The 26871-nt window shown below is 38.9% G+C and overlaps 2 protein-coding genes across 5 annotated transcripts in view; both read left to right on the top strand.

Annotated features, from left to right (window-relative positions):
• The first annotated feature begins 1887 nt into the window (after positions 1–1887).
• LOC131427248 (coiled-coil domain-containing protein 43) lies at positions 1888–2996 on the top strand. Of its 2 annotated transcripts, none has more exons than XM_058590260.1 (3): positions 1888–2180; positions 2250–2468; positions 2528–2996. In XM_058590260.1, exons 1-3 carry the CDS (start codon positions 2028–2030, stop codon positions 2786–2788), a joined length of 633 nt encoding a protein of 210 aa, XP_058446243.1. In that variant the 5' UTR covers positions 1888–2027; the 3' UTR covers positions 2789–2996. The 2 variants fall into 2 exon arrangements, with proteins under 2 accessions (XP_058446243.1, XP_058446244.1); XM_058590261.1 differs by having other exon boundaries at positions 1888–2184.
• A 20359-nt stretch (positions 2997–23355) lies between these two features.
• LOC131430572 (nuclear receptor coactivator 2) overlaps positions 23356–26871 on the top strand; it is a 475967-nt gene continuing 472451 nt past the window's right edge. For all 3 annotated transcript variants that reach the window (XM_058595643.1, XM_058595644.1, XM_058595642.1), the window contains exon 1: positions 23356–23734. The gene's annotated coding sequence lies outside the window, so the exon portion shown is untranslated. The remainder of the gene's footprint in view (positions 23735–26871) is intronic.

Below are 26871 nucleotides of genomic sequence, written 5' to 3'. Positions count from 1 at the left end.
GCAGCGAAAAAGTTCACGCGGAACTTGTTCTGTACTTTCAAGTTGCTAAAAGTATCATGTGTACTCTTAAGCAGCGAGAAAGTTCACGCGGAACTTGTTCTGTACTTCGAACTGTCAAAAATTGCCACGTGTTTTCTTAAGCAGCTAGAAAGTTCACGCGGAACTTGATCTGTACTTTCAAGTTCTCAAAAGCTCCGCGTGTACTTTTAAGCAGCAAGAAAGTGGACTTTTTAAGTAATTGTGGAACTTCTGGTTGCTTGGGGACCTACGCAATCAAAGCATTGTTTTATTCTGTATGTTATACTAGTTAATGCACAAACAATTTCTTGGTTTCTTTCAAAAATCGAAGAGAAAAATTTTGAATAGAATACCACAATATTATATGTACATGAGAAAGGCATCATTACACCACTAGGTGGATTAAAACAGGTTTTTTAAACTAACACTACATACCTGTACAATTCTTCTACTTCACGTAGAATAACAACTAATCTTTTTTCCATATGAAGGTAACACCTAATTTTCACACTATTTTTGCAAGAAAAAAAAACAAAAACAAACCGTTCCAGTAAACTGAACGAGTATTTCGTGCAATATGTCTTGGAATGTCGTAATATTGATCGAATAATCGATTAATAATCCAGATAATCGAATAAATTTCAATCGATTAGTTTCAAAATTATACTCGATAAAATCAAAATAGAACGGCCTGCTGAGAGGATCTCTTTTCAATAGCTGCCCTTACACGTGACAATACCCACTTAGAAAAAAACGTTCAACGGTGGTCCTTCATTGGTCCAATACGTTGGATCATTGGTCCAATGAAAGTCCAATCAATCGTTCAACGGGTGGCCAACACGGGTCCTTCGTTTGCCGATTTTGAAACAGACCGTTGAACCGAATGCCATTTTTTTCGTTCAAGAAACGCGGCAGACAGAGGTCCATTGTTGAGCCATTTTTAACATGAGGAGTTGGAGCCCCGTTGGACTAGTTTTACTGCAGAATTTCTGAAGTTTTCTCCACTTATTTGTTTAAACTAACAATACATACCTCCACAATACTTCTACTTCACGTAGAATAACAACAAATTTTCTTTCTATGTAAAGGTAACACTTAATTTTCACACTATTTTTGCAAGAGAAAAAACAACAACAAACCGTTCCAGCAAATTGAACGAATATTTCGTGCAATATGTCGTTCAACAAGCGCTCAAAAATCAACAAAATTGAACGGTCTGCTGAGAGGGTATTATTGTCAATCCAAAGTATTGTCAATACCATCAATCCAATTGGTTTGATAACTAGAGTCGGAGTTTTTCGAGAAATTCAAGTGTTTGGTGCTTTAAATATTGCAAATGAATATTAAAATATTGAGAGAAGAGGCCATTGCACATATTTAACAGTTTCTCTCTGGAGAGAAAGTATTGTCGGATTGATGGGCAGTTTTGATTTTTTGACAATATTATCGTCAATCCAATGAAGTTTCCATTACACGATCAAAAGTATTGTCAATACTCCTTGTATTGACAATAATATTGTCTCGTGTAAGGGCTGCTAATGGACTACAAGCGAAAATATAACTGTGTGGCTACGTCAAGTCGCCAAAGTACGGATAAAAATTCTTTCTTTCTTGCAAAATACTCGAATTTTCACCGCACTAACACGATACAACGTACTCTCCCGTTGGGAGATTCATCGGAAGTCCTTTAAATTGCTTGCAACGAGTAGTTCCGTCGCACGTGGCATGAATGAAACAAGGTAAATTTCGCGCGTTCTCGTTTAACATGACATTCATGATGAAAGTTCATCTGCACCATGTTGAATGAATTTTGAGCTACATCGTTAATGCTGTCAACTTGACAGAACTCAGGATTTACTGTCAAACAAAACAGCCTGTCGGTGCTGTTCTGAACAACACAAGTGAAAAAGTCGTGTGGTTTTCGAAATACCGCAAATTTTCATTCATTACCAACTAATAGCAACCAATTTTCTAAACTAACGTACGCTGCCGGGCACGATCGCTGTACGATGGACCCATTCAGCTCGTGGCTTAATGACAAACTGCGTGCGTTCAACACCGACGAAGGAATTTTCGGTTCCTACATTACGGGCATCCTGGAGGGTGACGAGAACAACGAAGAAAAGATCGAAGCTCTCGAAGGCATCCTGGCGGAGATCATTGTCAGTGTGTGAAGCCACCGGTACGATGCGAAATGTTAGTCTAATGAATTTTATTTTACTCCAACGTAGGATACTGACACAAATTCATTCATCAAAGAAATCCTGGACAAGTGGAAAAGATATCACTCCTCCACGGAACCATTGGCTACTGGACCGAGTTTGAAGCTTGATGTCGACGAACAACTGGCAAAGTTGCTAGAAAATCAAAAACTAGCCAAAAAAGTCGAACGGGAGTATACCGATGAGGAACGACGAATTAAGCAGCAAATTCTGTCGCAATACAGTCAGGTTCGTTGTTCGCGGGTTGAAGTTGATTTCCAGTTTTCTTGTACTGTTTGTGATTTTAGCTCTCTGAAAGCGATCACGAAGATGCGGACGTCGATCCGGGGCCCAGTGGAGCGACCGGTGGATCATCTTCCGATGGTGGGTTGATTCGAAATACCAACGCCTCCGATGTGGCCGCCCTGGTGCGGGAAAAGCGCGAACAAGCCAAACTGGAGAGCCAACAGAAGAAGGAAAAGGACAGACAGGATCGCGAAAAGCAGAAACAACTGCGCGAAGAAAAGAAGGAAAAACGTAAAACCGTCAAGGGGGAACGGCGCCGGTAGCGCCCTTGAATGAAGGAACCGTAAATTTCGGAAGTTAAAAGTAAGCATGTTGTCATTTTTCTCTGTCATCTATTGTATTAAACCTGCAAAGCCACCATCACGAGTGCTCAAGGGTACGAACCGAGGCCAGGTTGGCTATACCAACAAGCTTCGGTTTTGCTTTGAATGATAGTTTGCAGTCAGTCACGTTGAAAAAAGGTCTGTTTTATTTGATGTTTTGATAATTTCCTATCACAAGTCCTTGCTGAATTAGTAATTGTAGAAATACCAAAAACTAGGCGGTATCGGGAACCCTCTTGCGAGTTCGCCAAAATAAGCGTAATCCGGTGAATACTCCTCGTAAGCAGGATAGTATTCCTGGTCGTAGTAATCGTCGTACAATTCCGAAGTTCTTGGGTGGAGGAATCTTAAAATGGTTTGCATAGTAGATGATAACAGGTATTTTTCAGATTCTGAAAAGAAATCGACAGTTATATTCAGGTGTTGATCAGTAAAATCACTTCATACCTGTTCTTGTGGCAGCCGATTCCGCCCGTCGGTTGGCCAGACAGATCATCAAAATGATCCCGAATTTAACGTTCATAGTCGCGCGGAGCTTTGGATATCAATGTGTCGATTGTTGAATGCCTCTTTTACGAATAAATTGTTTTGTGACATGAACTCATTAAAATGTAATTTGGCACTTGAAAACCATTCTCGCTCAATTGAAGGTGGGATTCGTTCTACATTTTATACGCAGATAAAGAATTGTTAAAATGAAATGAATTTCAGTTTTATTTTCAATTTTTGTTGTTTTACTTGAAACCTTCAGTTTGGGTGAAGCCTTTGGAGTATCAGCGCTTTGCCATGCGCTGCCGATATCTAAGGATATATTTTGTTATTTAAATGGCAAAAAAGCGAACATTTATCTATCTTACGTTTCGTCTACGTGTTTTCAGTGCATAGCAATTCAAATGAAACTGCTGCTGCAACTTAGCAGTTCAGCATGAATTGCTAAGGAGACATCAAGTTAACGGTGTTCGAGTTTTCTAATTTTGATAATTGCATCAAGGCGCAATTAAATTTTTGCAGTCTCGGATGAATTAACATGACTAACTCACTCGACGCTGGCATATAGTGGCCAGAGCTAATGAAAGTTATTTTCATTGACTCAAAATCGACAAAAATGACGAGAAATTACTGTCACTCTCAGCTTCGCTTGCAAACTATGAGAACGAAATCCATGTCCAGTTAATGACATAAGCGGGACAGTAGTTTCAAAATTATGTTTTTTCTTTCATTTGCCCTTTCAGTCATTTGCAGTTTTCAGTGAAAAACCCATAGTATGCAGTGTCGATATTCAACCGAAGATTTGAGAATTGAAAATGACAGAAAAAGGTTTCACAATAACTTTTACCTGTTGGCGTTCGAATTTGTAGTAGTTTCGGTTTCCAAAGAAGTTCTCGGATGTAATTACTTCGATTTGTCATATTTTAGTCACTATTTATAACCAATGGTCACAGATTTTCAATACATCGATGAAAGAACGAGAATTGAAATTCTACTGATGTTCCCTGAAGACGATAATTTGGTTTCGTCTTGTCATAGAGGAAAGAGTGACGTTCGCAATTATCCTCTTTCATTTTTTCAACGAGAAACGAAAATGCTGCGTCTCTCTTCGTTTGTTCTGGTGTCGGTCATTTACGAATGAGACAGTAAAATATTGAAAATGAGGCTGTTAGATTGGATTCTTTCACTGAGAATGCGTGACAATTTTAAGCTCTGATAGTGGCCGCAACAGATATGAAGTAAAGCATATAGTTTAGCATAAATTATATTCTTTGTTTCTGCAATCTAGTAAAACTAGTAGATATGCAATATTTTATTGAAACAAAAGTAATCAAATTCAAAATACGTGCTCTGCGAAAAGTTTCCGACCTGTCGAATATTTCTTGATGCAGCTAAAAGTTGAATAGGGCTTAACTAGACCTATTGATGTACGGCGAGATTCTATCCATCGCGAGGGAACCTTTCTCCTGACGTACCGTCTGCGTTTGGAGAGGTCCATTCCTTCTTATTTGGTTCTCAAAAGCGGAAACCTTCAATGCAAATCACTGATTACATACAAAAATCAACTGACTGCATGACAGTACTGTCAAAAATCAATCTACTTTGGCACTACATGGAATGAAGAGTCACGGGTTTCCCACAGAAAAGATGTGAATAGTTTCGAACCGTGTATATTTTTGTTGAGCTTTTTGCAAGCCTCTAGATGGCCCAGTACCAATTTTCATGACAATTTATCCATTAGTGTTTGAATAACAGATGATCGTGTCAGACGAGCTCTAGTTTGCATTAAGCTGTGGAAAAAGACGCACCAGCGCATTCATGCATAAAAGCAACGATGAAATTGAATGATTTGCGGTACGGATTGCTCCACCATCCCCCCGTATTCTCTTGACCTTGTCCCCAGCGACTATTACTTATTTCCAAACGTGAAAAGGTTTTTCCAGGGAAAGAAATTTTCGTCGAATACTGAGCTCATTGCAGAAACGTAAGCCTATTTGGAAGGCCTTGACATTTTTTTTTTCAAAGGGCATCAAAATGTTAGAGAACCGATGGGTCAAGTGTATCGCGCTGTAGATTGAAATTATACTGAAGAATTAAAAAGTTTGCACGTTAAAAATCGACTTTTTCTTTGTTAGGACCGGGACAAATTTCATGTAGTAGACCTAGCGAGATATCAGAATCGTTCGCCAGATTTGGCTCCCAGCGACTACTGGCTGTTCGCAGACCTGGAAAAAATTCTCGCCGGTAAGAAATTTCACTCGAATGAAGAGGTTATCGCTGAAACTGAGGCCTATTTTGAGGCAAAAGTTAAATCGTTTCTACAAAAGTGGTATTGAAATGCTAGAGCGGTGCTAAAATGATTGCGTTACTCTTGATGGAGATTACGTTGATGAATAAAGTTAATTTTGAACCAAAAAACTCGTGTTCTCTTTGTTAGGCCCGGGACTTTCCAGCCCATGTGTTATAAGGGATAAAACTGTGGCTTAATTTGTGTCCTATGCGATGATGAGATTCCATTCTTTTCATATAATGAGAGGTTTGGTGGAGCTTCGATTCTGATGTTCGAAGTGTTGTGAATGCGCTTTGCTGAACCGATTTCTTCCTATGTCCTGATGAGGCATTCCTGTAGGGATTCGTTTCTAGCATTCACAAGGACCAAATTGAGGAACTCACTGCGATATTCACCATTTTTCGGAACATTTTTCCCGGACGATTTGTTGTACAGCAGCAGATATTTTGTTCTCTTCCTTAGAACGCGTTCTGATTGGCTGGTGTTGACATGGAGCAAATGAGACAGGTTTTTCAATAGTGTACTATTGAAATACTTCAATGCTTTTGCTATACACGTTTAAATTGAAAAATTTCGATTCTATTGGTAGTTAGATTATATAAATCCTTCCACAGATCACTGAGCTATGAGCTTTCAAAATACGAGAAAGGCAAACGCGCCATATGAATTATCCTCTTTGATACTCGTTTATACAAAACATTTCAGAAAAGTTTAATTTTGAACTATTTGAGATTATGTCATACAACTGAAAATTTTATCATAAAATTGTGATCATATTTCCGATGGCATGTCGCAAGAATTATGTTGATTCATTAGATACAACAATAGATATTCACGATCAAAAACTTATCACTCTCTCAGAGGGTAAATTTTGAAAAGGCACCCCATAGTAAAGTAAGTCGTATTCACGACAAAAGATGGGTGGGTAATGTCAGAGACATAACTGGATATCGTGAATACGAAAACAACTGACATGTTCCTTAACATCCGAATATCAATTAGTTGATCAATTGTATGAATTATGCAAGCATTCCCCTTTTCCACATTTTTCGCAAAAACAAAGAAGGCTTCACTTGATCTAGATTACTGTGAATTTCACACAGCGAAAAGTGCAAAAATCAAATCAAACAGTTCTGGATTTGCACTAAACTGAGGATATTTCTCTTCGATTTGCGAGCAAGAAATCCTAATAGTTCTTTAGAAAACTTTTAGAGCCATTAGAAAGGCTGATTTTGTGTAATGCTCTCCAGCGTTGCTTTTTCACCAATGCAAATGTCTGGTAGCTGTGACGTAATCGCTCTTGTCGGAAGCGAAACTAGCTTTTTCACTAATGGGCGGTCCTAACGGCTATAAAAATAGCAGCATACAGAATTTTAATTTCGATATTTCATTTCGGATTTGCATTTTTAATGAAAGAAACTATCCGGATGCTGTACGGGATTCATTCCTGCCTTTCAGAAGGACCAAATTGTGGAACTCACTACGATATTAAACACTGTTCGGAACATTTTCTCGAACGATTTGTTGTACAGCAGCAGATATTTTGTTCTCTTCCTCAGAACGCGTTCTGATTAGCTGGTGTTGACATGGGTCAAATGAGACAGGTTTTTCAATAGTGTACTATTGAAATACTTCAATGCTTTTTCTTTACTCGCTTAAGTTGAAAAATTTCGATTCTATTGGTAGTTAGATTATATAAATCCTTTCACAGATCACTAAGCTATGAGCTTTAAAAATACGAGAAAGGCAAACGCGCCTTATGAATTATCCTCTTTGATACTCGTTTATACCAAACATTTCAGAAAAGTTTAATTTTGAATTATTTGAGATTATGTCACAACTGAATATTTTATCATAAAATTGTGATCATATTTCCGATGGCATGTAGCAAAAATTATGTTGATTCGTTAGATACAACAAGAGATATTCACGATCAAAAACTTATCACTCTCTCAGAGGGTAAATTTTGAAAAGGCACCCCATAGTAAAGTAAGTCGTATTCACGACAAAAGTTGATCGTTTCAACCGAAATCGCAGAATGGTAGAGAAACTTAACGCTATAAAAATAACAGCTTGCATACAAAACTTGAATACAAGCTTGGCGAAGAGAAGCTTCAATATCGATATCCGTATCGCAAGTATGTACAAAGATATAATTGCATACATTTGGGATAATGATGTAATTTCGTCGGCTATAAAACAAATACAAATTAAGACAAACAATGTTCGGTGTTGGTTCATAATCAAGATCAATTTAAGCAGACTCTGGTGCAATTGCGGATTTAAAAGTGTGACGATTGATTGAACTGTTTGATCGTAGATCATTAGAAATTTTGATTGCCTTGTTCCACATCAATGGCTGCGAACAACCCCATGGGGCTGATCCTTGTAGTTTTTTTCAAAGAGCATCAAATGTTGGAGTATCAATGGGTTAAGTGTATCGCTGTAGATTGAGATTATACTGAAGAATCTAAACGTTTTCACGGTAAAAAATCGACTTTTTCTTTGTTAGGCCCGGGACTTCTCTTTCCATGTAGTAGACCTTGCGAGGCAACAGACAGTAGAAAACCGAAATCTTTTCTATTTCGGCTCCAAATAACCCCAGTGCTTTTGTGATCACAGAGAGCCGAGGAAAGTCGCGCGACTAGCGAATCCTGGATCGCTGGATGCTGAAGAGATCGCCAATTCAACTGATAACGCAGTCTACAACAACAACGAAAGCAGCAAAAGTGACGACAAATCAATGGACCCCTGAACCAAAGTTTCGTCGATATCTTGGGGACAATAAAGTCTAGCCATCGGAATCTAATGTGACATCTCCAGGTGCCTTTCGAGTGGAACCAGTTACCAGTTACGAACCTTAGTTGAAGCTTCAGTTTTGTTGGTTTACGCTTCCTTGCAAATACAACCGGCTCATTTTGCTTTGCAGAGAACTCGATACCCATGTGATGAGCCCATGTGGCCAAGTTGTCTAGGGTATCTTGTAACGGCCCTTGCAGACATTCAGCTTTGGGTGCTACAACAGACACAACGCTGTCATCGGCAAGCTGTCTTATCGTGCAAGATATGTTGATACATTTATGAATGTCGTTTACGTAAAAAATGTATAAAAGATGTCGTAATGTCTGTTTTTCCTACAGTGGACTGTATAATAAGTTATTCAAAATGAAATGGCGAAAGACCAACCTGATGCAACTTTTCAGATAGAATACCTATAGAAATGGAATCATAAACCACCTTGATATCTAAGAAAACTGATGGCATTTACGAGCAACTACAAGATTCGTTCAATTTGATGAATTCCTAAATGTAGCATTAACAGCCCACGTAAAAAGTTTGAGTGCAAAGTTTAAAAAAAAATTTCCAAATAACAAAACACAGTTCGAGAAAACGTCAAGGTTTCGAGCACGGTTTGCTGCCTTGAGGTCTGTATAAATTGTATCAACCTGTGCTCCATCTTCCATACACTGCGACGTTAATTACGTTCGTAGCAATTGATCTACCATGGAAAAGTTTCAAAGTTGATCTGTCGATATGTATATTTTGTTGGTGATTAAATGTAATGTAATTCCTGTACCCAGTAGTAACATATAATAATATTCCTTTCATTTCCCTTTTAGGTACATTACAAAATCAACGAAATTATTCAATCAACATATGAAGAATGATGAAGGCACAGGACAACTTACTTGAATATGAAATGGAAAGGTTGAGAACAGAAAATTTTAATTCCCATTTCAATACACCAAAATGTCTAAAGTCAGTCAAATTCTCATATTTCAGGAAGTTTGCAGCTATCAACAGTGGTGAGTAGTTTTATTTTGTATTTAACTTCTAGTATGTGATGATTTTTTCATTTTCTTTCGATTGCTATACTCATGTTTAGTTTAGTTATTGCGTATCAAAACACCATGAACGCTCAAGTGACGAATTAGTGATCATGAACTTAATTCAACTCTCCATCCAGTATCCAGCAGGCTGGAAATAGACTGATAGTGTAGAAAATGAAAAATTACTATGAGACGGAAGTCGAACCCGCATATTTCCCCTGTCAGAAGTAAATATTTTATCAATTAAACCAAACTGAATGTGACGAAACATCTCAGAAATCTACCGCGGTGGAGGAATTGCGTTTGGAGAGTTCCCTTGTGAAAGAAAAACACGCAGGTAAGACTGAAAATTATAACTAGAGAAAGTCTAAACTCGTAACAGGTTTTGTACAGTTGAATTGCTCTCAAAAGGATGCTTTTGATGTTCAGAGTAAATTTCAACTTACTGCTTCGTAAATTTTCATTTTCTACTGTTTTCTGTCGGATCTAATGAGAAGATTGATTATGAAGGGATAAAGAAGGTATGCCAGAGATTCTTCAGATTCAGATTGACTTCTGAATATTTGATACTAGAGATCGAATTAGTTGATTGATTGTGTGAATTGTGCACGCCTTCAGTTCTTCCCATTCAGAATTATAACGGTGCACCTACACTAAAGTACGACTTATTCACGTTAAACATATTCTAACAGCATTTCAATGGAAAAAGGCGGGTGGGTAATGTCAGAGACATAACTGGATGTCGTGAATACGAAAACAAATGACATGTTCCTTAACACTTCCGAATATCAATTAGTTGATCAATTGTATGAATTATGCAAGCATTCCCCTTTTTCACATTTTTCGCAAAAACAAAGAAGGCTTCACTTCATCTCGATTACTGTGAATTTCACACGGCGAAAAGTGCACAAATCTAATCAAACTGTTCTACATTTGCACTAAACTGAGGATATTTTCTTTCGATTTGCGAACAACACATCCTGATAGTTCTTCAGAAAACTTTTAGAGCCATTAGAATGGCTGATTTTTTATAATGCTCTCCAACGTTGCTTTTTCATCAATCGAAATGACTGGCAGCTGTGACGTAATCGCTTTTGTCGAAAGCGAAACTAGCTTTGCAAACGACACAAAACACATCTGCTCGCAGTGGCGATAGAATCCAAACTGATTCAATTTTTGTGGAGATTTCCTTTTATGTGATTTCGTTTGTAGCTTTTTCACTAATGGGCGGTCCTAACGGCTATAAAAATAGCCGCATACAGAATTTTTATGTCGATTATTTCATTTCGGATTTGCATAATTTATTGAAAAAGTACGGGTGTGTAATGTCAGAGACATAACTGGATGTCGTGAATACGAATATGACACACTTTATTTATGCTTCCGAATTCGAATTGGCAGTTCATCGATTGTTTGAATTGTGCAACTTTCCCCTCTTTCATTACTAGAAATTTAAACGATGCGCCTAGACTAAATTACAGATTAGTTACATTAAACATTCTGAAACGCACTTAAATACTATGAAAAAAGCAGTATAGTTCTTTATAATAAAAAAATGGTGACGATTTGAGTTAGTTCAGCACGCAGACTCTGAATTCTAAACCCATATTCCAGAACTAAGCTCTAAAACATGAAGACGATTTTTCGCCATGACTACCAGAATGGGTTTTATAGAGTACAGTAAAGTAAATTTCCGCATAATTCTTTAGGAGTATTATTATGGTTCTAAAAAGAACCGAATAGAAGAAGTCTGGAATAAAGAACTGGATCCTGAGTTCAAGAACTAAATTTAGAACCAATAACAGACTCAGAATCCAGTTTCAATTCTAGAATTGCAATTTCGAAACTCAAATTAGTTCCGGAATACAGTTTCAGCACGCAGGCTCTGAATTCTAAACCTATATTGCGGAACTAAAATCTGAAAATTGAACTTCTCGTTACGACTACCGAAAACCAAATGATGGCAGGTGCTCTCTCCGTCGCTGATGGTTTAACTCCCGCGATGGCAGTCTGCTCGCCTTGAAGGTCAGCAAGCGAATGAAAGTTGCTACCTGAGCGTTTGTGCTTTTAACCACGCAGAAGGCGCTCTCTCCTTCGCTGCTGGTTGATGGTTTAACTCTCGCGATGGCAGTCTGCTCGCCTTGAAAGCCAGCAAACGAATGAAAGCTGCTACCTGAGCGTTTGAGGTTTTAACCACGCAAAAGGCGCTCTCTCCGTCGCTGCTGGTTGATGGTTTAACTCTCGCGATGGCAGTCTGCTCGCCTTGAAGGCCAGCAAGCGAATGAAAGTTGCTACCTGAGCGTTTGAGGTTTTAACCACGCAAAAGGCGCTCTCTCCGTCGCTGCTGGTTGATGGTTTAACTCTCGCGATGGCAGTCTGCTCGCCTTGAAGGCCAGCAAGCGAATGAAAGTTGCTACCTGAGCGTTTGAGGTTTTAACCACGCAAAAGGCGCTCTCTCCGTCGCTGCTGGTTGATGGCTTAACTACCACGACGTCTGCTCCCATCGAACGCACGAAAAGAAATGATCGATTTTCACCACGGTTCCCCTTTTATACGCATTCAGTTGAAGATATGTGCCTGACTATCTCAAAATCGTCGTCCTTGCGCGAAAAACCCAAGCGAAAGTAAAAAGTTTTCCGCGTTGTTTTCAAATTTTAAGAAAACTTAATTTTTGAGTTGTTTGTGGTTATCGCACACTGTTCAAAATATTATCCTGAATTCCTGATCATATGGTGGTGAAATGGTGAAAGAATTATGTTGCTACCATTAATACAAGTCGAGATATTCACGATTAAGTTCTGCCCATTCTTCCATATGGCTAATTTTGAAAAGGCACCCCATAGTAAAGTAAGTCGTATTCACGACAAAAAAACTATCAATATGCTGTAGGGATTCATTTCCAGCATTCAGAAGGGTCAAATTGCGTAATTCTCTACGATATTGAACTCTGGAACATTTTTCGCAAAAAAGGCTTCACTTGATCTCGATTACTGTGAATTTCACACAGCGAAAAGTGCACAAATCTAACCGAATTGTTCTGGATTTGCACTAAACTGAGGATAATTACCTGAGATTTGCGAAAAACAAATCCTAATAGTTCTTTAAAAAAACCTGTTTTAATCCACCTAGTGGTGTAATGATGCCTTTCTCATATCAATCAAAATATCATATATAATACTGTGGTATTCTTCAAAATTATTTTTCTTCGATTCTTAAAAGAATAATCGAAATAGATTTGTTTGACCGTCTACTGATAAAAACTATCAATTGGAAAAGATTTGAGGTCCATTTAGAAAACTTTTTACGGTTTTTTGCTCTTTTCAGTGATGGTATAAAATTTTTAACACACTTTACCCTATATTTCCGGATCCGGAAGTCGGATCCTGATGAAATTCAGGAATTACGTATGGGACCACAGGACCTTTCATTTGAACCTAAGTTTGTGAAAATCGGTCGCGCCATCTATGAGAAAAGTAAGAACACATATTTTCATTTTTTTGCACATTTTACCCCATAAAGTTAGGGCAAAAAACGTTACATACACACATACACACACACAAACACACACACAGACATTTTGCGTACTCGACGAACTGAGTCGAATGGTATATGACACTCGGCCCTCCGGGCCTCGGTTCAAAAGTCGGTTTTCACAGTGATTGCATAACCTTTCTATATGAGAAAGGCAAAAATTTAGAGCCATTAGAACGGCTGGTATTGTGCAATGCTCTCCACCGTTGTTTTTTCCCAATGCTAATGACTGGCAGCTGTGACGTAATCGCTCTTGTCGAAAGCGTGCAGACGACACAAAACACATCTGCTCGCAGTGGCGATTGAATCCAAACTGATTGAATTTTTGTTAAGAGATTTCCTTTTATGTGATTTCGTTTGTAGCTTTTTCACTAATGGGCGGTCCTAACGGCTATAAAAATAGCCGCATACAGAATTTTATTGTCGATTATTTCATTTCGAATTTGCATAATTTATTGAAAGAAACTATCAATATGCTGTAGGGATTCGTTTCTAGCATTCACAAGGACCAAATTGAGGAACTCACTGCGATATTCACCACTTTTCGGAACATTTTTCCCGGACGATTTGTTGTACAGCAGCAGATATTTTGTTCTCTTCCTTAGAACGCGTTCTGATTGGCTGGTGTTGACATGGAGCAAATGAGACAGGTTTTTCAATAGTGTACTATTGAAATACTTCAATGCTTTTGCTATACACGTTTAAATTGAAAAAAAAGAATACAGTTTGAAATGTTTAAAAATAATATCGATAAAACCGGAAGTATCCATTTTTAATGTTGAAACGATCTCAAATGTCATTTTCCGGCATATTTGATTCAATTTTTATTCAAAAATGTAATTCTATTGTAATGGCTTTCAGAAATGTCAAAATGCCGGTTCAGTCACCATCGTGGACATTAAAAAAGGCGGGTGGGTAATGTCAGAGACATAACTGGATGTCGTGAATACGAAAACAACTGACATGTTCCTTAACACTTCCGAATATCAATTGTATGAATTATGCACGCATTCCCCTTTTTCACATTTTTCGCAAAAACAAAGAAAGCTTCACTTGATCTCGATTACTGTGAATTTCACACAGCGAAAAGTGCACAAATCTAAGCAAACTGTTCTTGATTTGTAGTAAACTGAGGATATTTCCCTACGATTTGCAAACAACAAATCCTAATAGTTCTTTAGAAAACTTTTAGAGCCATTAGAACGGCTGATATTGTGCAATGCTCTCCACCGTTGTTTTTTTTTCCCAATGCTAATGACTGGCAGCTGTGACGAATTCGCTCTTGTCGAAAGCGAAACTAGCTGTGCAGACGACACAAAACACATCTGCTCATAGGGGCGATAGAATCCAAACTGATTCAATTTTTGTTAAGAGATTTCCTTTTATGTGATTTCGTTTGTAGCTTTTTCACTAATGGGCGGTCCTAACGGCTATAAAAATAGCCGCATTCAGAATTTTAATGTTGATTATTTCATTTCGGATTTGCATAATTTATTGAAAGAAACTATCAATATGCTGAAGGGACTCGTTTCTAGCATTCAGAAAAGTCAAATTGCGTAATTCTCTACTACATTAAACTCTGGAACATTTTTCGCAAAAACAAAGAAAGCTTCACTTGATCTCGATTACTGTGAGTTTCACACAGCGAAAAGTGCACAAATCTAAGCAAACTGTTCTTGATTTGCCGTAAACTGAGGATATTTCCCTACGATTTGCGAACAACAAATCCTAATAGTTCTTTAGAAAACTTTTAGAGCCATTAGAACGGCTGATATTGTGCAATGCTCTCCATCGTTGTTTTTTTCCCAATGCTAATGACTGGCAGCTGTGACGTAATCGCTCTTGTCGAAAGCGTGCAGACGACACAAAACACATCTGCTCGCAGTGGCGATACAATCCAAACTGATTCAAGTTTTGTTGAGAGGCTTGTTTCTACCTGATTTCGTTTGTAGCTTTTTCACTAATGGGCGATCCTACAGAATTTTAATGTCGATTATTTCATTTCGGATTTGCATATTTTATTGAAAGAAACTATCAATATGCTGAAGGGACTCGTTTCTAGCATTCACAAGGACCAAATTGAGGAACTCACTGCGATATTCACCACTTTTCGGAACATTTTTCCCGGACGATTTGTTGTACAGCAGCAGATATTTTGTTCTCTTCCTTAGAACGCGTTCTGATTCTTATCACTCTCTCAGAGGGTAAATTTTGAAAAGGCACCCCATAGTAAAGTAAGTCGCCAGCAAACGAATGAGAGATGCGACCTGAGCGTTTGAGGTTGTAACCACGCAGAAGGTGCATTCTCTCTCGCTGCTGGTGGAAAGTTTAACTCCCACTGCTGCTGCTGGCTGGTCCTCGCGCCTCGATGGCCAGCAAGCGAATGAGAGATGCGACCTGAGCGTTTGAGGTTTTTATTAACCACGCAGAAGGTGCATTCTCTCTCGCTGCTGGTGGAAAGTTTAACTCCCGCTGCTGCAGCTGGCTGGTCCTCGCGCCTCGATGGCCAGCAAGCGAATGAGAGATGCGACCTGAGCGTTTGAGGTTTTTATTAACCACGCAGAAGGTGCATTCTCTCTCGCTGCTGGTGGAAAGTTTAACTCCCGCTGCTGCTGCTGGCTGGTCCTCGCGCCTCGATGGCCAGCAAGCGAATGAGAGATGCGGTGCATTCTCTCTCGCTGCTGGTTGATGATTCCACTCCCACGACGTCTGCTGCCATCGAACGCACAAGAAGAAATGATCGATTTTCGCATTTTTTTTTTTTTTTTTTTTGCATAAATATCTGTTTATTAATCTTATTTTTGTGTATTACATCAACATTTTACAGTACAAGTGTTTTGAACCTTTGGCCTTTCATCTTTGTTGTTCATACGATTCGTTATTAATATTAAATGTTTTAGTTACTCTTGTTTTACATACTAATGTTTAATCATAATATTTATTTTAATTATTTATAAAATAAAATGTCTACCTACTTATAACTATCCTTAACCTAATACGTACAAATTTTGAATTATTTGTATTTCAGAGATTGAGCACCTCTCTTCAAATTTCGTGCAGTATTGTTCGAATTTTTGTTCTAGTATATCCAGTGAGGCCATCTCATGTACTTCACTAGTTCTTGTCCAAGGGGGTAGATTTAGAATCATCTTTAAGATCTTACTTTGAATGCGCTGAAGCCTAAGTTTGTGTGTTCGTGCACAGCCCCGCCAAACAGGGACTGCGTATTCAATTGCGGGGTAGATGATTTGTTTATAGACAGCCATCTGATTCTTCAGGCATAGTTTAGATGTTCTACAAATCAGCGGATACAGAGACCTAATGAGTATGCTGCATTTTTGAACGATTTTGTCAACATGTGACCTGAATATCAGATGTCTGTCAAAGGTGAGTCCTAGATAGATAACTTCATCGGACCATTGAATGACCTCATCACCGAATCGTATTCTGCATTCGTCTGATGGAACAAGTTTTGGAGATCTTGAATGTGGAAACAAGATGACCTGAGTTTTTGCTGCATTGATCACAATTTTCCAGCTTGTAAAATATTCCGTTAAAGTGTCCAGACCTGTCTGTAGTTTATTCTTCAGAGCATTAATGACACGACCTTTGTAAAGAATGGCAGTATCATCAGCAAATTGTGACAGAACACCACCACCTGGAAGAGGTGGGATGTCTGATGTGAAAATGTTGTATAGAATGGGACCTAGGATACTTCCCTGGGGTACACCAGCAGGAATAGTAAATCTTTCTGAAAGTGCATTATTCAGAGAAACCTGGAATGCTCTATCTGCAAGATAATTTTTGATAATTTTAATAAGATACATGGGAAAATTATACCGATGCAGTTTGAACACCAGTCCATCGTGCCACACATTATCGAATGCCTTTTCAATATCCAATATTGCCATGGCAGTCGTTTTGGACACTGATTTGTTTTGCTGGATGACGTTGTTAACCCTTGTGAGTTGGTGGATGGTGGATCTTCCTTTCCGGAACCCAAACTGTTCTTCCAGAAATATATCCTGTTCATCTGCGAAAGCAAGAATTCGCCTTTGTATTGACTTTTCAAACAGCTTGGATAGGGCAGAGAGTAAGCTGATGGGCCGATAGCTCTTGGAAAAGGAAGGATCTTTCCCCGGTTTCAAAACTGGGATAACTTTAGCTAACTTCCACATTGAAGGAAAGTAACCAAGTTCCCAGCACCTGTTAAAAATTTTAGCTAATGGCGTTTTCGTTTTTAATTTGCACTACACCGGTGCAGTGCTACACTGAGGCATGAATAAACGAACAAAAATGACGAAAACATAAACAGTAACCATTGACTACAATTAACGATTCCATTGCACAGAGCTACACCAAACTTTTGATGAGTGCTACACCAGTGGTATCGGTGCAGAAAAAGTGTAGCACTGGTGTAGTGCAATTGGTAAAAACGAACGGTTTAGGTGCAGCTTTCGCTACACCGGTGTAGTGCAATTTAAAAACGAAAACGACATAAGAAGACAAATGAGCGAATACTCAAATGTTTCAGCTCAATGTTGAATGTGTTGTCGAAACCGGGGGCCTTCATATTTTTGGATTTTTTCACAAAAGCCATCAGCTCATTCGCATTGACTCTACTTTCCTCAGGTATCAAGCTGTCTGATTGGTCAACCTCAGCTACGCTATCCGCAACGGCTCTTTCATATGGACTAACAATGTTAAGTCCTAAATTGTGAGAACACACAAACTGCTGGCCTAGCGCATTTGCCTTCTCTACTGGTGTGATTAAAGGTATTCCTTCAGCTGCGTCCTGGGGTGACATCAGAGGAGGAATAGGCTTCGTTTTTTTCTTAAGCACCTTCGTTAAGGACCAGAAGGGCTTTGAATGTGGGAGAATTTCTCGAAGCTTTTGCTGGAAGTTCCTGTTGCGAAACTCAGATATCCGTTCCTGGATTATCCTAGTTAAGTTGTTATAAGTAGTCTTCCTATCTAGGATGCCAGTTCGTTGATACTGCCTCCGGTAGATATTCCGAAGTCGGATGAGTTTCTTGGTGACACTGTCGATTTGAAGAGAGGAACTCGGCATATGTTGTACTGGAACCGTCCTATCACGAGCGACTGTGATTGAATGCTGGAAGGAAGATAGGGCTGCATCGATTTCCATCGGGGAATCAAGTGGCAAATCGATATTAATAAGTTGGTCGGCGATATGTTGAAATTGGACCCAATCGGTGCGATAATAGTTCCTCCGAGGTTGAATAGGCACTGTTTCTGGTGAAGATCCCAACGTCAATATTACTGGAAAGTGGTCGGAAGAGAGCTCGTTGAAGACAACCGGAGAGCTGTCTATGGCGATGTTGCTGATGAATATATCCAAAATGGAATGAACTCCCGATCTGGAAAGTCGCGTTGGTTGATCCGGAGCGAAGATGTTGTATTGTCCAGCTTCGTAATCTTCGGCAAGTACGAATCCGTTTCGATTCTGTCTTCTGTTTCCCCACAGCTCATGCCGTGCGTTCAGGTCGCCAGCAATGATGAATTTGTTCTGTCGTCGAGTGAGCTGAGCTAGATCTCGCTTCAATGATGCACACGTACCATCTCGAAGATTGGTTTGTTTGGGGCAGTACGCTGCAATGATGATGATGGGTCCCATCGTCGTTGTAATCTCAATTCCGATGGCTTCTATGAGTTGCAATTTAAAGGCTGACAGAAGCCTGTGCTGAATGGATCGTTTAACGGCAATGGCAACTCCCCCTCCTCTGGTAGTTGTCCTGTCGAGCCTGTGAATCCTGTAATTGGAAATAAAAATAGAAATTTCAGGTTTAAGATGAGTTTCAGTTAAAATAGCAATATCGGCATTCTTCTCTTGAAGAAAGTCGGACAATTCAGCAGTTTTGCTCCTGAGTGAGCAAGCATTCCAATTTACTATAACCAACTCATTATATTGCATATTCGATGATGAATTTGCCTAAGGCGTTGATTTGATCTAACCGCGTTCTGCAGTTTCGTAGTTTTGTTGTCATTGTTTCAAAAATGACGATCAGTTGTTCAGCAGAGAATAAATCACCAGAGTCATCCTTTGCTTGTGGTTGATTATTGCCCCATCCAGGAGGGATTCTTGAGGAAGATTCTTTTTGAGATCCAGCGGCTGAAGTCTTTGGATTGCTGCGAGGAAGTGGCGGCAAATTCGGAATATCCCTCTTCGGTGGGAGCCGTGGGAAATTAATTTCATCCTTCTGTGGAACATTCTTGCGCGTTGATTGTTTACGGGACGCCTGTTGTCGAATTTTTGTGAACTCAGCACGTTTGGGACACGATTTGCTAGTAGATGGATGGTCGCCATCACAGTTCACACATTTTACAGCGATGTCATCTAGTAAGCAATCGTTGGTATTGTGTGGTTCGGCACATTTCCCGCACCGACTTTTCATGTGGCAATTCCTCGCTCCATGGCCATAGTTCAAACAGTTCGTGCACTGTGTGACATCCCGATGTACCGGTTTATACTTTTGCCATTCGATGATTATGTGAAATAACGATTTAATCGTTTTCAGTTGACTCATGGTGATGGAGCCCTTCTCCAGATGAATCAGGTACAGTTGATCTCTGAACTTTTTGTCCGTATTATGTCGCTTCATTTTAAATACCATCAAAGGCTTTAGTCCAGCCTCCGACAGTGCCTGCTTTAGTTCGGCTTCCATCATGTCGGGTAGTCCTCGAAGTACAACCTTCATAGGTTTGTTGGCGGCAATATCGTGTGTGAAGTATTCCTGCTTCAGATAGCATTCCACTCCTTTGTAGTGGTTCAAAGCCGGAACAGTTATTTTGTAGCCTTCAGTACATAAACGGATTGTTGCCTGTAGTCCTTTGCTGATCAGTGTGTTGAAATCCGAACGTAGAGTTGGTGGGAAGCCCTTCAGGTAGAAAGGCGGCATTTTTTCCTTCTTCTGCAGTTCCTCTTCGACATCTACTGGCAGATCAGCATATTGGTTTTTACTCAGCAAACGGTCGTTTACCTGTACATCACTTGGCTTCAGACGCTTAGCATCCTTTGGATCCTTCTCGGATCTATGGCGGTTTTTACCCATAGCTTGGGTAGGTAGACAACTGCGAATAAAAAAATAAAACAAAATCGAAATTAGTCGTAGTAGGTTATTCGTCTATCCACATCGAGTGTTAGATGACGAATGGAGATCGATTTTCGACCACGGTTCCCCTTTTATACGCATTCAGTTGAAGATATGTGCCTGACTATCTCAAAATCGTCGTCCTTGCGCGAAAAACCCAAGCGAAAGTAAAAAGTTTTCCGCGTTGTTTTCAAATTTTAAGAAAACTTAATTTTTGAGTTGTTTGTGGTTATCGCACACTGTTCAAAATATTATCCTGAATTCCTGATCATATTTTTGATGAAATGGTGAAAGAATTATGTTGCTACCATTAATACAAGTCGAGATATTCGCGATTAAGTTCTGCCCATTCTTCCATATGGCTAATTTTGAAAAGGCGCCCCATAGTAAAGTAAGTCGTATTCACGACAAAAAGTACGGGTGTGTAATGTCAGAGACATAACTGGATGTCGTGAATACGAATATGACACGCTTTATTTATGCTTCCGAATTCGAATTGGTAGTTCATCGATTGTTTGAATTGTGCAACTTTCCCCTCTTTCATTACTAGAAATTTAAACGATGCGCCTAGACTAAATTACAGATTAGTTACATTAAACATTCTGAAACGCAATTAAATATTATGAAATAAGCAGTATAGTTCTTTATAATAAAAAATGGTGACGATTTGAGTTAGTTCAGCACGCAGACTCTGAATTCTAAACCCATATTCCAGAACTAAGCTCTAAAACATGAAGACGGTTTTTCGCCATGACTACCAGAATGGGTTTTATAGAGTACAGTAAAGTAAATTTCCGCATAATTCTTTAGGAGTATTATTATGGTTCTAAAAGAACCGAATAGAAGAAGTCTGGAGTAAAGAACTGGATCCTGAGTTCAAGAACTAAATTTAGAACCAATAACAGACTCAGAATCCAGTTTCAATTCTAGAATTGCAATTTCGAAACTCAAATTAGTTCCGGAATACAGTTCCAGAATCCAGTTTTAGCACGCAGGCTCTGAATTCTAAACCTATAGTGCGGAACTAAAATCTGAAAATTGAACTTATCGTTACGACTACCGAAAACCAAATGATGGCAGGTGCTCTCTCTGTCGCTGCTGGTTTAACTCCCGCGATGGCAGTCTTCTCGCCTTGATGGCCAGCAAGCGAATGAGAGTTGCGACCTGAGCGTTTGAGGTTTTAACCACGCAGAAGGCGCTCTCTCCGTCGCTGCTGGTTGAAGGTTTAACTCCCACGACGTCTGCTTCCATCGAACGCACGAAAAGAAATGATCGATTTTCACCACGGTTCCCCTTTTATACGCATTCAGTTGAAGATATGTGCCTGACTACCTCAAAATCGTCGTCCTTGCGCGAAAAACCCAAGCGAAAGTAAGGTGTTTTCCGCGTTGTTTTCAAATTTTAAGAAAACTTAATTTTTGAGTTGTTTGTGGTTATCTCACACTGTTCAAAATATTATCCTAAATTCCTGATCATATTTTTGATGAAATAGTGAAAGAATTATGTTGCTACCATTAATACAAGTCGAGATATTCACGATTAAGTTCTGCCCATTCTTCCATATGGCTAATTTTGAAAAGGCACCCCATAGTAAAGTAAGTCGTATTCACGACAAAATTTCGATTCTATTGGTAGTTAGATTATATAAATCCTTCCACAGATCACTGAGCTATGAGCTTTCAAAATACGAGAAAGGCAAACGCGCCATATGAATTATCCTCTTTGATACTCGTTTATACAAAACATTTCAGAAAAGTTTAATTTTGAACTATTTGAGATTATGTCACACAACTGAAAATTTTATCATAAAATTGTGATCATATTTCCGATGGCATGTCGCAAGAATTATGTTGATTCATTAGATACAACAATAGATATTCACGATCAAAAACTTATCACTCTCTCAGAGGGTAAATTTTGAAAAGGCACCCCATAGTAAAGTAAGTCGTATTCACGACAAAATTCAGTCATTTGTTGAATGGGTTTGCATAACTTAACTACCAATCGATTCGAAAATATTTAACTTACCAACGTCGTTTTAAGTATTTCAATATTATACCATTGGAAAATCTGTTTGAATTGACCTAAGTTTCAACGAGTCAATCACAGCAGGCAATAATAATGTCATCTCGACCGTACAAACTATCGCACGAAGCAGAATCTATAAATATATGCCCCGCACATTTTTTTCTCGGTCAATTCCTGGCTATAAAATAGCCAGGCAGGAAGTTTGACTAGTGAGTGAATAACGAAACTAAAAGTTACTTCCGGATAGTCACTTTTTTGAATACCAATTAGTTGATGATTTGTATTTTCCGGTAATTATCAGGCCATTTCAGAAATATCGACGATAGAGGTGTTTGTTTCTCGGTGATTTGTTGATGGATTTGCCAAATTAAACAAAAACACTAAACTACCTATTATTATTAAACTAAACCTTTATCATGTAACACAATTGACATGATCTGATCAAGCAAAATATGTATTTTGGTCCAATGCTTGATAAAAATATTGCACATAGAAAGAATTTAGAATAACAGGAATAAAACTCTAGAAAAGACTCAGAATAAAATTGAAAAGGTTATCTTAAAGTGGCCTCTCAAGTTGATAATGACGGTTCTAAAGGTTGTAATATTACACGAAAAGCTGCATATTCTACTCAATACGTTGTTTCGATGTAATAAAGTATGATATATTTTTCAATATTTCTCTAAAACAGAAAATTATTGTATTTGATGTTCTGTACGTCTAAATTATTCTAAATTTCAATAGATAATCACATCGAGATTGTTACAATTCTTTTTTGCTGTGTATGATCTTTTTACTAAATCAGTTGTTGACATTTTAATTTTATTTCAAATGATGTTAAGAATATAATCAATCGTGTGAAAAATTTCAATAGGCAAACTAACGATCTGATTTTTCGATTCTTAAAAGTGCACATACCTTACCTTACCTTTACATTTAGCACAACTTCCGACTAGAAGCACCGTTTACTGACACCCCTCGTTTCGCACAAACTTTTCCCCGCAGCTGTCAAATCAATGACACAATCTTCGTCTCCGCCCCCGCATACACTGCATACAGTGCCTAGTAGCTCGAAGTCGGCCATGTTGGTCCGCTATTTCCTGAGCGCCCATCGTCCGTCGCGCTCGGATGTGTTGGTGGCGGCGGCGGCGGCGGGCGAACTGAGCTTCTTTCCAATACATGCATGCGTTGTGTAAGTGCTCACCACCAGAATGAAGCCCCACTCGCCGGAGAAGAAGGTTTACGTCTATCCGTACACGGGTTCTTCTGTCGCCGATTGCTACTAGCCTCTGTACCTATACCATGCTAGACTAGAAACGCAATTTTCTGCTCGGTTCGATATCAGCTCCTGTGGCGAAAGTGAGGACTGCTATCGTTACGTATTCGCGTTCGGATGTGCTGGAGGCAAGTGACTCCAAACCGGGAATCGGCCGAAGTGCGATATCGATCGATAAAAATTGTTCCGCGACAGTTCGCGTGATCGGTGCGTGTAATTTGTTCGATCCAAAATAAGCATTGGTTATTTTTTACTTCTGCTATTCATTCTTAGGCAGACTATTCTGGTGAGGTAGCAAAGTACTGCCAAGGGTGTCAAAGTCGAAGTCTGGTATGTGAGAGGGTGGGTAGAAGGGCAGTGTTATTTTTTTTGGTGGTGATGTGTTGGAAAAGCGGTTCTTTGGCCAAGGGACGAACTACTCTAGTGGATAGATCGTGCGAAAGGGGAAGTGGTGTGTGGGGGCAGAAAACTACGACCTAAAGTCGATTGATTTTTCCTCTTTAGTGGAGTAGTGTGCGATGTAAAAATATTTTGGATTTTCACGGCACCAGATCAGTGTGGTGAGCAAGTGCGCCCCACTCCGCTTGGCACGGCTGCCTGTGCCTGTGTTGTGTAGGTATGTGCTTGTGTAGCGAGCGCAGCGTTGCCAGTCTGTGTCGCACTTGCGGATATGGTGAATGGTGAATTTAGCGATACGTGCTTTTGTGATGAATTTTTCGACGGATTCCGTCGTTCGATGGAATGTTGATGTGAACCTAAAATACAGGATTGAATCACCGGAATATCACTGGGTTCTTCGCCTCCCGATAGCACCTTATGCCTGAAGGTCGTTAAATTGTGGGTTGAATTCATTAAAACGTAATGACAGATTTTGCTCTTCATTACCGAAACGAGTTATCTGTTGTCCGGAATCTACGATCCTGATTTTTAGACTATAAACAAGAAACATCAAATTATAATGTAGTTTCTCTGAATCAACACATTTTAAAGAACTGCATTTGAGATCATTTTTAGTTTATGTGGTCAAAATATACTACTTTTCAAAATGTTTCGGTTATAGAGGATGTATTTCTACGCCTTTTGGAACTGAACTGCTTTATAACCCCACTAACGGAAGTTTTAAATCGAATTCAAATAATCTACATGAAAGCCAATACGATGAACCACCAGTCAAATAATTAAAGTCCGAAGCATTTATTCTTGTGAAATTTAAAATGCTTCAAAGATGTTTAAAGTTGAAGCTTTTGTGGGTAAATGTGTTACTCGACAAAAATGCAACAGACAAAAATAATTACCAGAAAAATCAAATTTAGTCGAATATTTTCGGAACTCTCAGGGGGTAACGATACCAATGAAATCCTGTTTTCCGGAGCTTGCTCTACATAATCGTTTAGAATTTTTCCATTGAGGCAAGCTCTGGAGAGTAAGGATTTGTCTTCTTCAGCAAAAAAAACAACTCAGTTGGTATCGCACCACTTCATCATCTGCTTCGCGTGTTGGCACGATGTTAAATCCTGCCAAAATAGACCCTGATGAAGGCCGGCAGGCGCTGTTGGAGGAATTCACGCTCCCATAGATCGCATGCCTCATTAAAGATCTCTTGCCAAATTTATCGACCTTTTTGTTTTGTATATCATTTATTTATACCCGACTTTCACTCAACTGTGGTCGTTCACCGGATATCGACATCAAGTCTACGAAAAACGGCAGACAAGGCGCTGCTTGGCGTCCGATACAATGTTCGACTGGACGTCCATTACAATGCATTTCAGCTGCACCAACCACTCGCGGTACAGGTTACCGGTTCTTAATTTTGAAGATAAGAATTTCAATCCGCTTCATTTTCTGCTTTACGCACCTGGTGCAAAAATGAACCTTCCAGGCCACGTACCGAATGGAGAGGTTCTGATAGCACTTGATGCCATCGGAAATATGATCACATTTTTATGATAAAATTTTCAGTTGTGTGACATAATCTCAAATAATTCAAAATTAAACTTTTCTGAAATGTTTGGTATAAACGCTTATTAAAGAGGATAATTAATAAGGCGCGTTTGCCTTTCTTGTATTTTGAAAGCTCATAGTTCTGTGATCTGTGAAAGGATTTAAATAATCTAACTACCTATAGAATCAACATTTTTCAACTTAAACGTGTATAGCAACAGCATTGAAGTATTTCAATAGTACACTATTGAAAAACCTGTCTCATTTGACCCATGTCAACACCAGCCAATCAGAACGCGTTCTGAGGAAGAGAACAAAACATCTGCTGCTGTAAAACAAATCGTTCGAGAGTCCTTCTGAAAGGCAGAAATGAATCCCGTACAGTATCCTGATAGATTCTTTCAATGAATTGCAAATCCAAAATGAAATAATCGACATTGAAATTCTATATGCTGCTATTTTTTTAGCTGTTAGGACCAAACATTAGTGAAAAAGCTACAAACAAAATCACGTAAAAAGAAACCTCTTAAGAAAAATTGGATCAGTTTGGATTCTATCACCACTGCGAGCAGATGTATTTTATGTCGTTTGCAAATCTAGTTTCGCTTCCGACAAGAGCGATTACGTCACAGCTGCCAATCATTTGCATTGGCGAAAAAACAACGATGGAGAGCATTACACAAAATCAGCCGTTCTAATGGCTCCAAAAGTTTTCTCAACAACTATTAGGATTTCTTGCTCGCAAATCGAAGGTAAAAAACCTCAGTTTAGTGCAAATCTAGAACTGTTTTATTATATTTGTGCACTTTTCGCTATGTAAAATTCACAGTAATGGAGATCAAGTGATGCCTTCTTTATTTTTGCGAAAATTGTGAAAAAGGGGAATGCTTGCATAATTCATATAATTGATCAACTAATTGATATTCGGAAGTGTTAAAGAACATGTCAGTTGTTTTCGTATTCACGACATCCAGTTATGTCTGACATTACACATCCGTCTTTTTTCCGCTGTCAACACTGTATCTTCTGGGTCTTCTTGAACAACTTTACCGCACGGGACACGGCCAAATGGTCGATTCCCAATTGTTTCACGGTTCATTTGTTTGATTGCCCGGATTTTTCCACGATCGCGCTTTGAAACCATCTCGATATTCACTTGACAGGTGGTGACGAAACTCTGTAAATGTAAACATTACACTCTAAACTAGTTTTACTCAAAATTTTATGAATTTCGACCCACACGGAGAACCACTTAATCATAAAATCGCAGTTAATGATATTTGCGATAGTTGATTCAACAAATATTTTTTTATTCAAAGCATATGGTTTTTGATTTGCATATTTTAAAGTAGTTGAAAAAGGCGGGTGGGTTAGGTAACATACATAACTGGAGGACATGAATATGAAAAAATAACTGATAAGCTTCTTTCACACTTCCGAATATAGCTAATCTGTATTAGTAGATTGTGTGAATTTTGCGATCTTTATTGCTTGTTACACTGCATCTATACTATGAATACCAG

This window comes from Malaya genurostris, chromosome 2 (genome assembly GCF_030247185.1).
Source record: "Malaya genurostris strain Urasoe2022 chromosome 2, Malgen_1.1, whole genome shotgun sequence".
In the NCBI taxonomy this organism is placed as follows: domain Eukaryota; kingdom Metazoa; phylum Arthropoda; class Insecta; order Diptera; family Culicidae; genus Malaya; species Malaya genurostris.
Note: the sequence above shows the minus strand (reverse complement) of the source record. Positions and strands in the feature narration are given on the sequence as shown.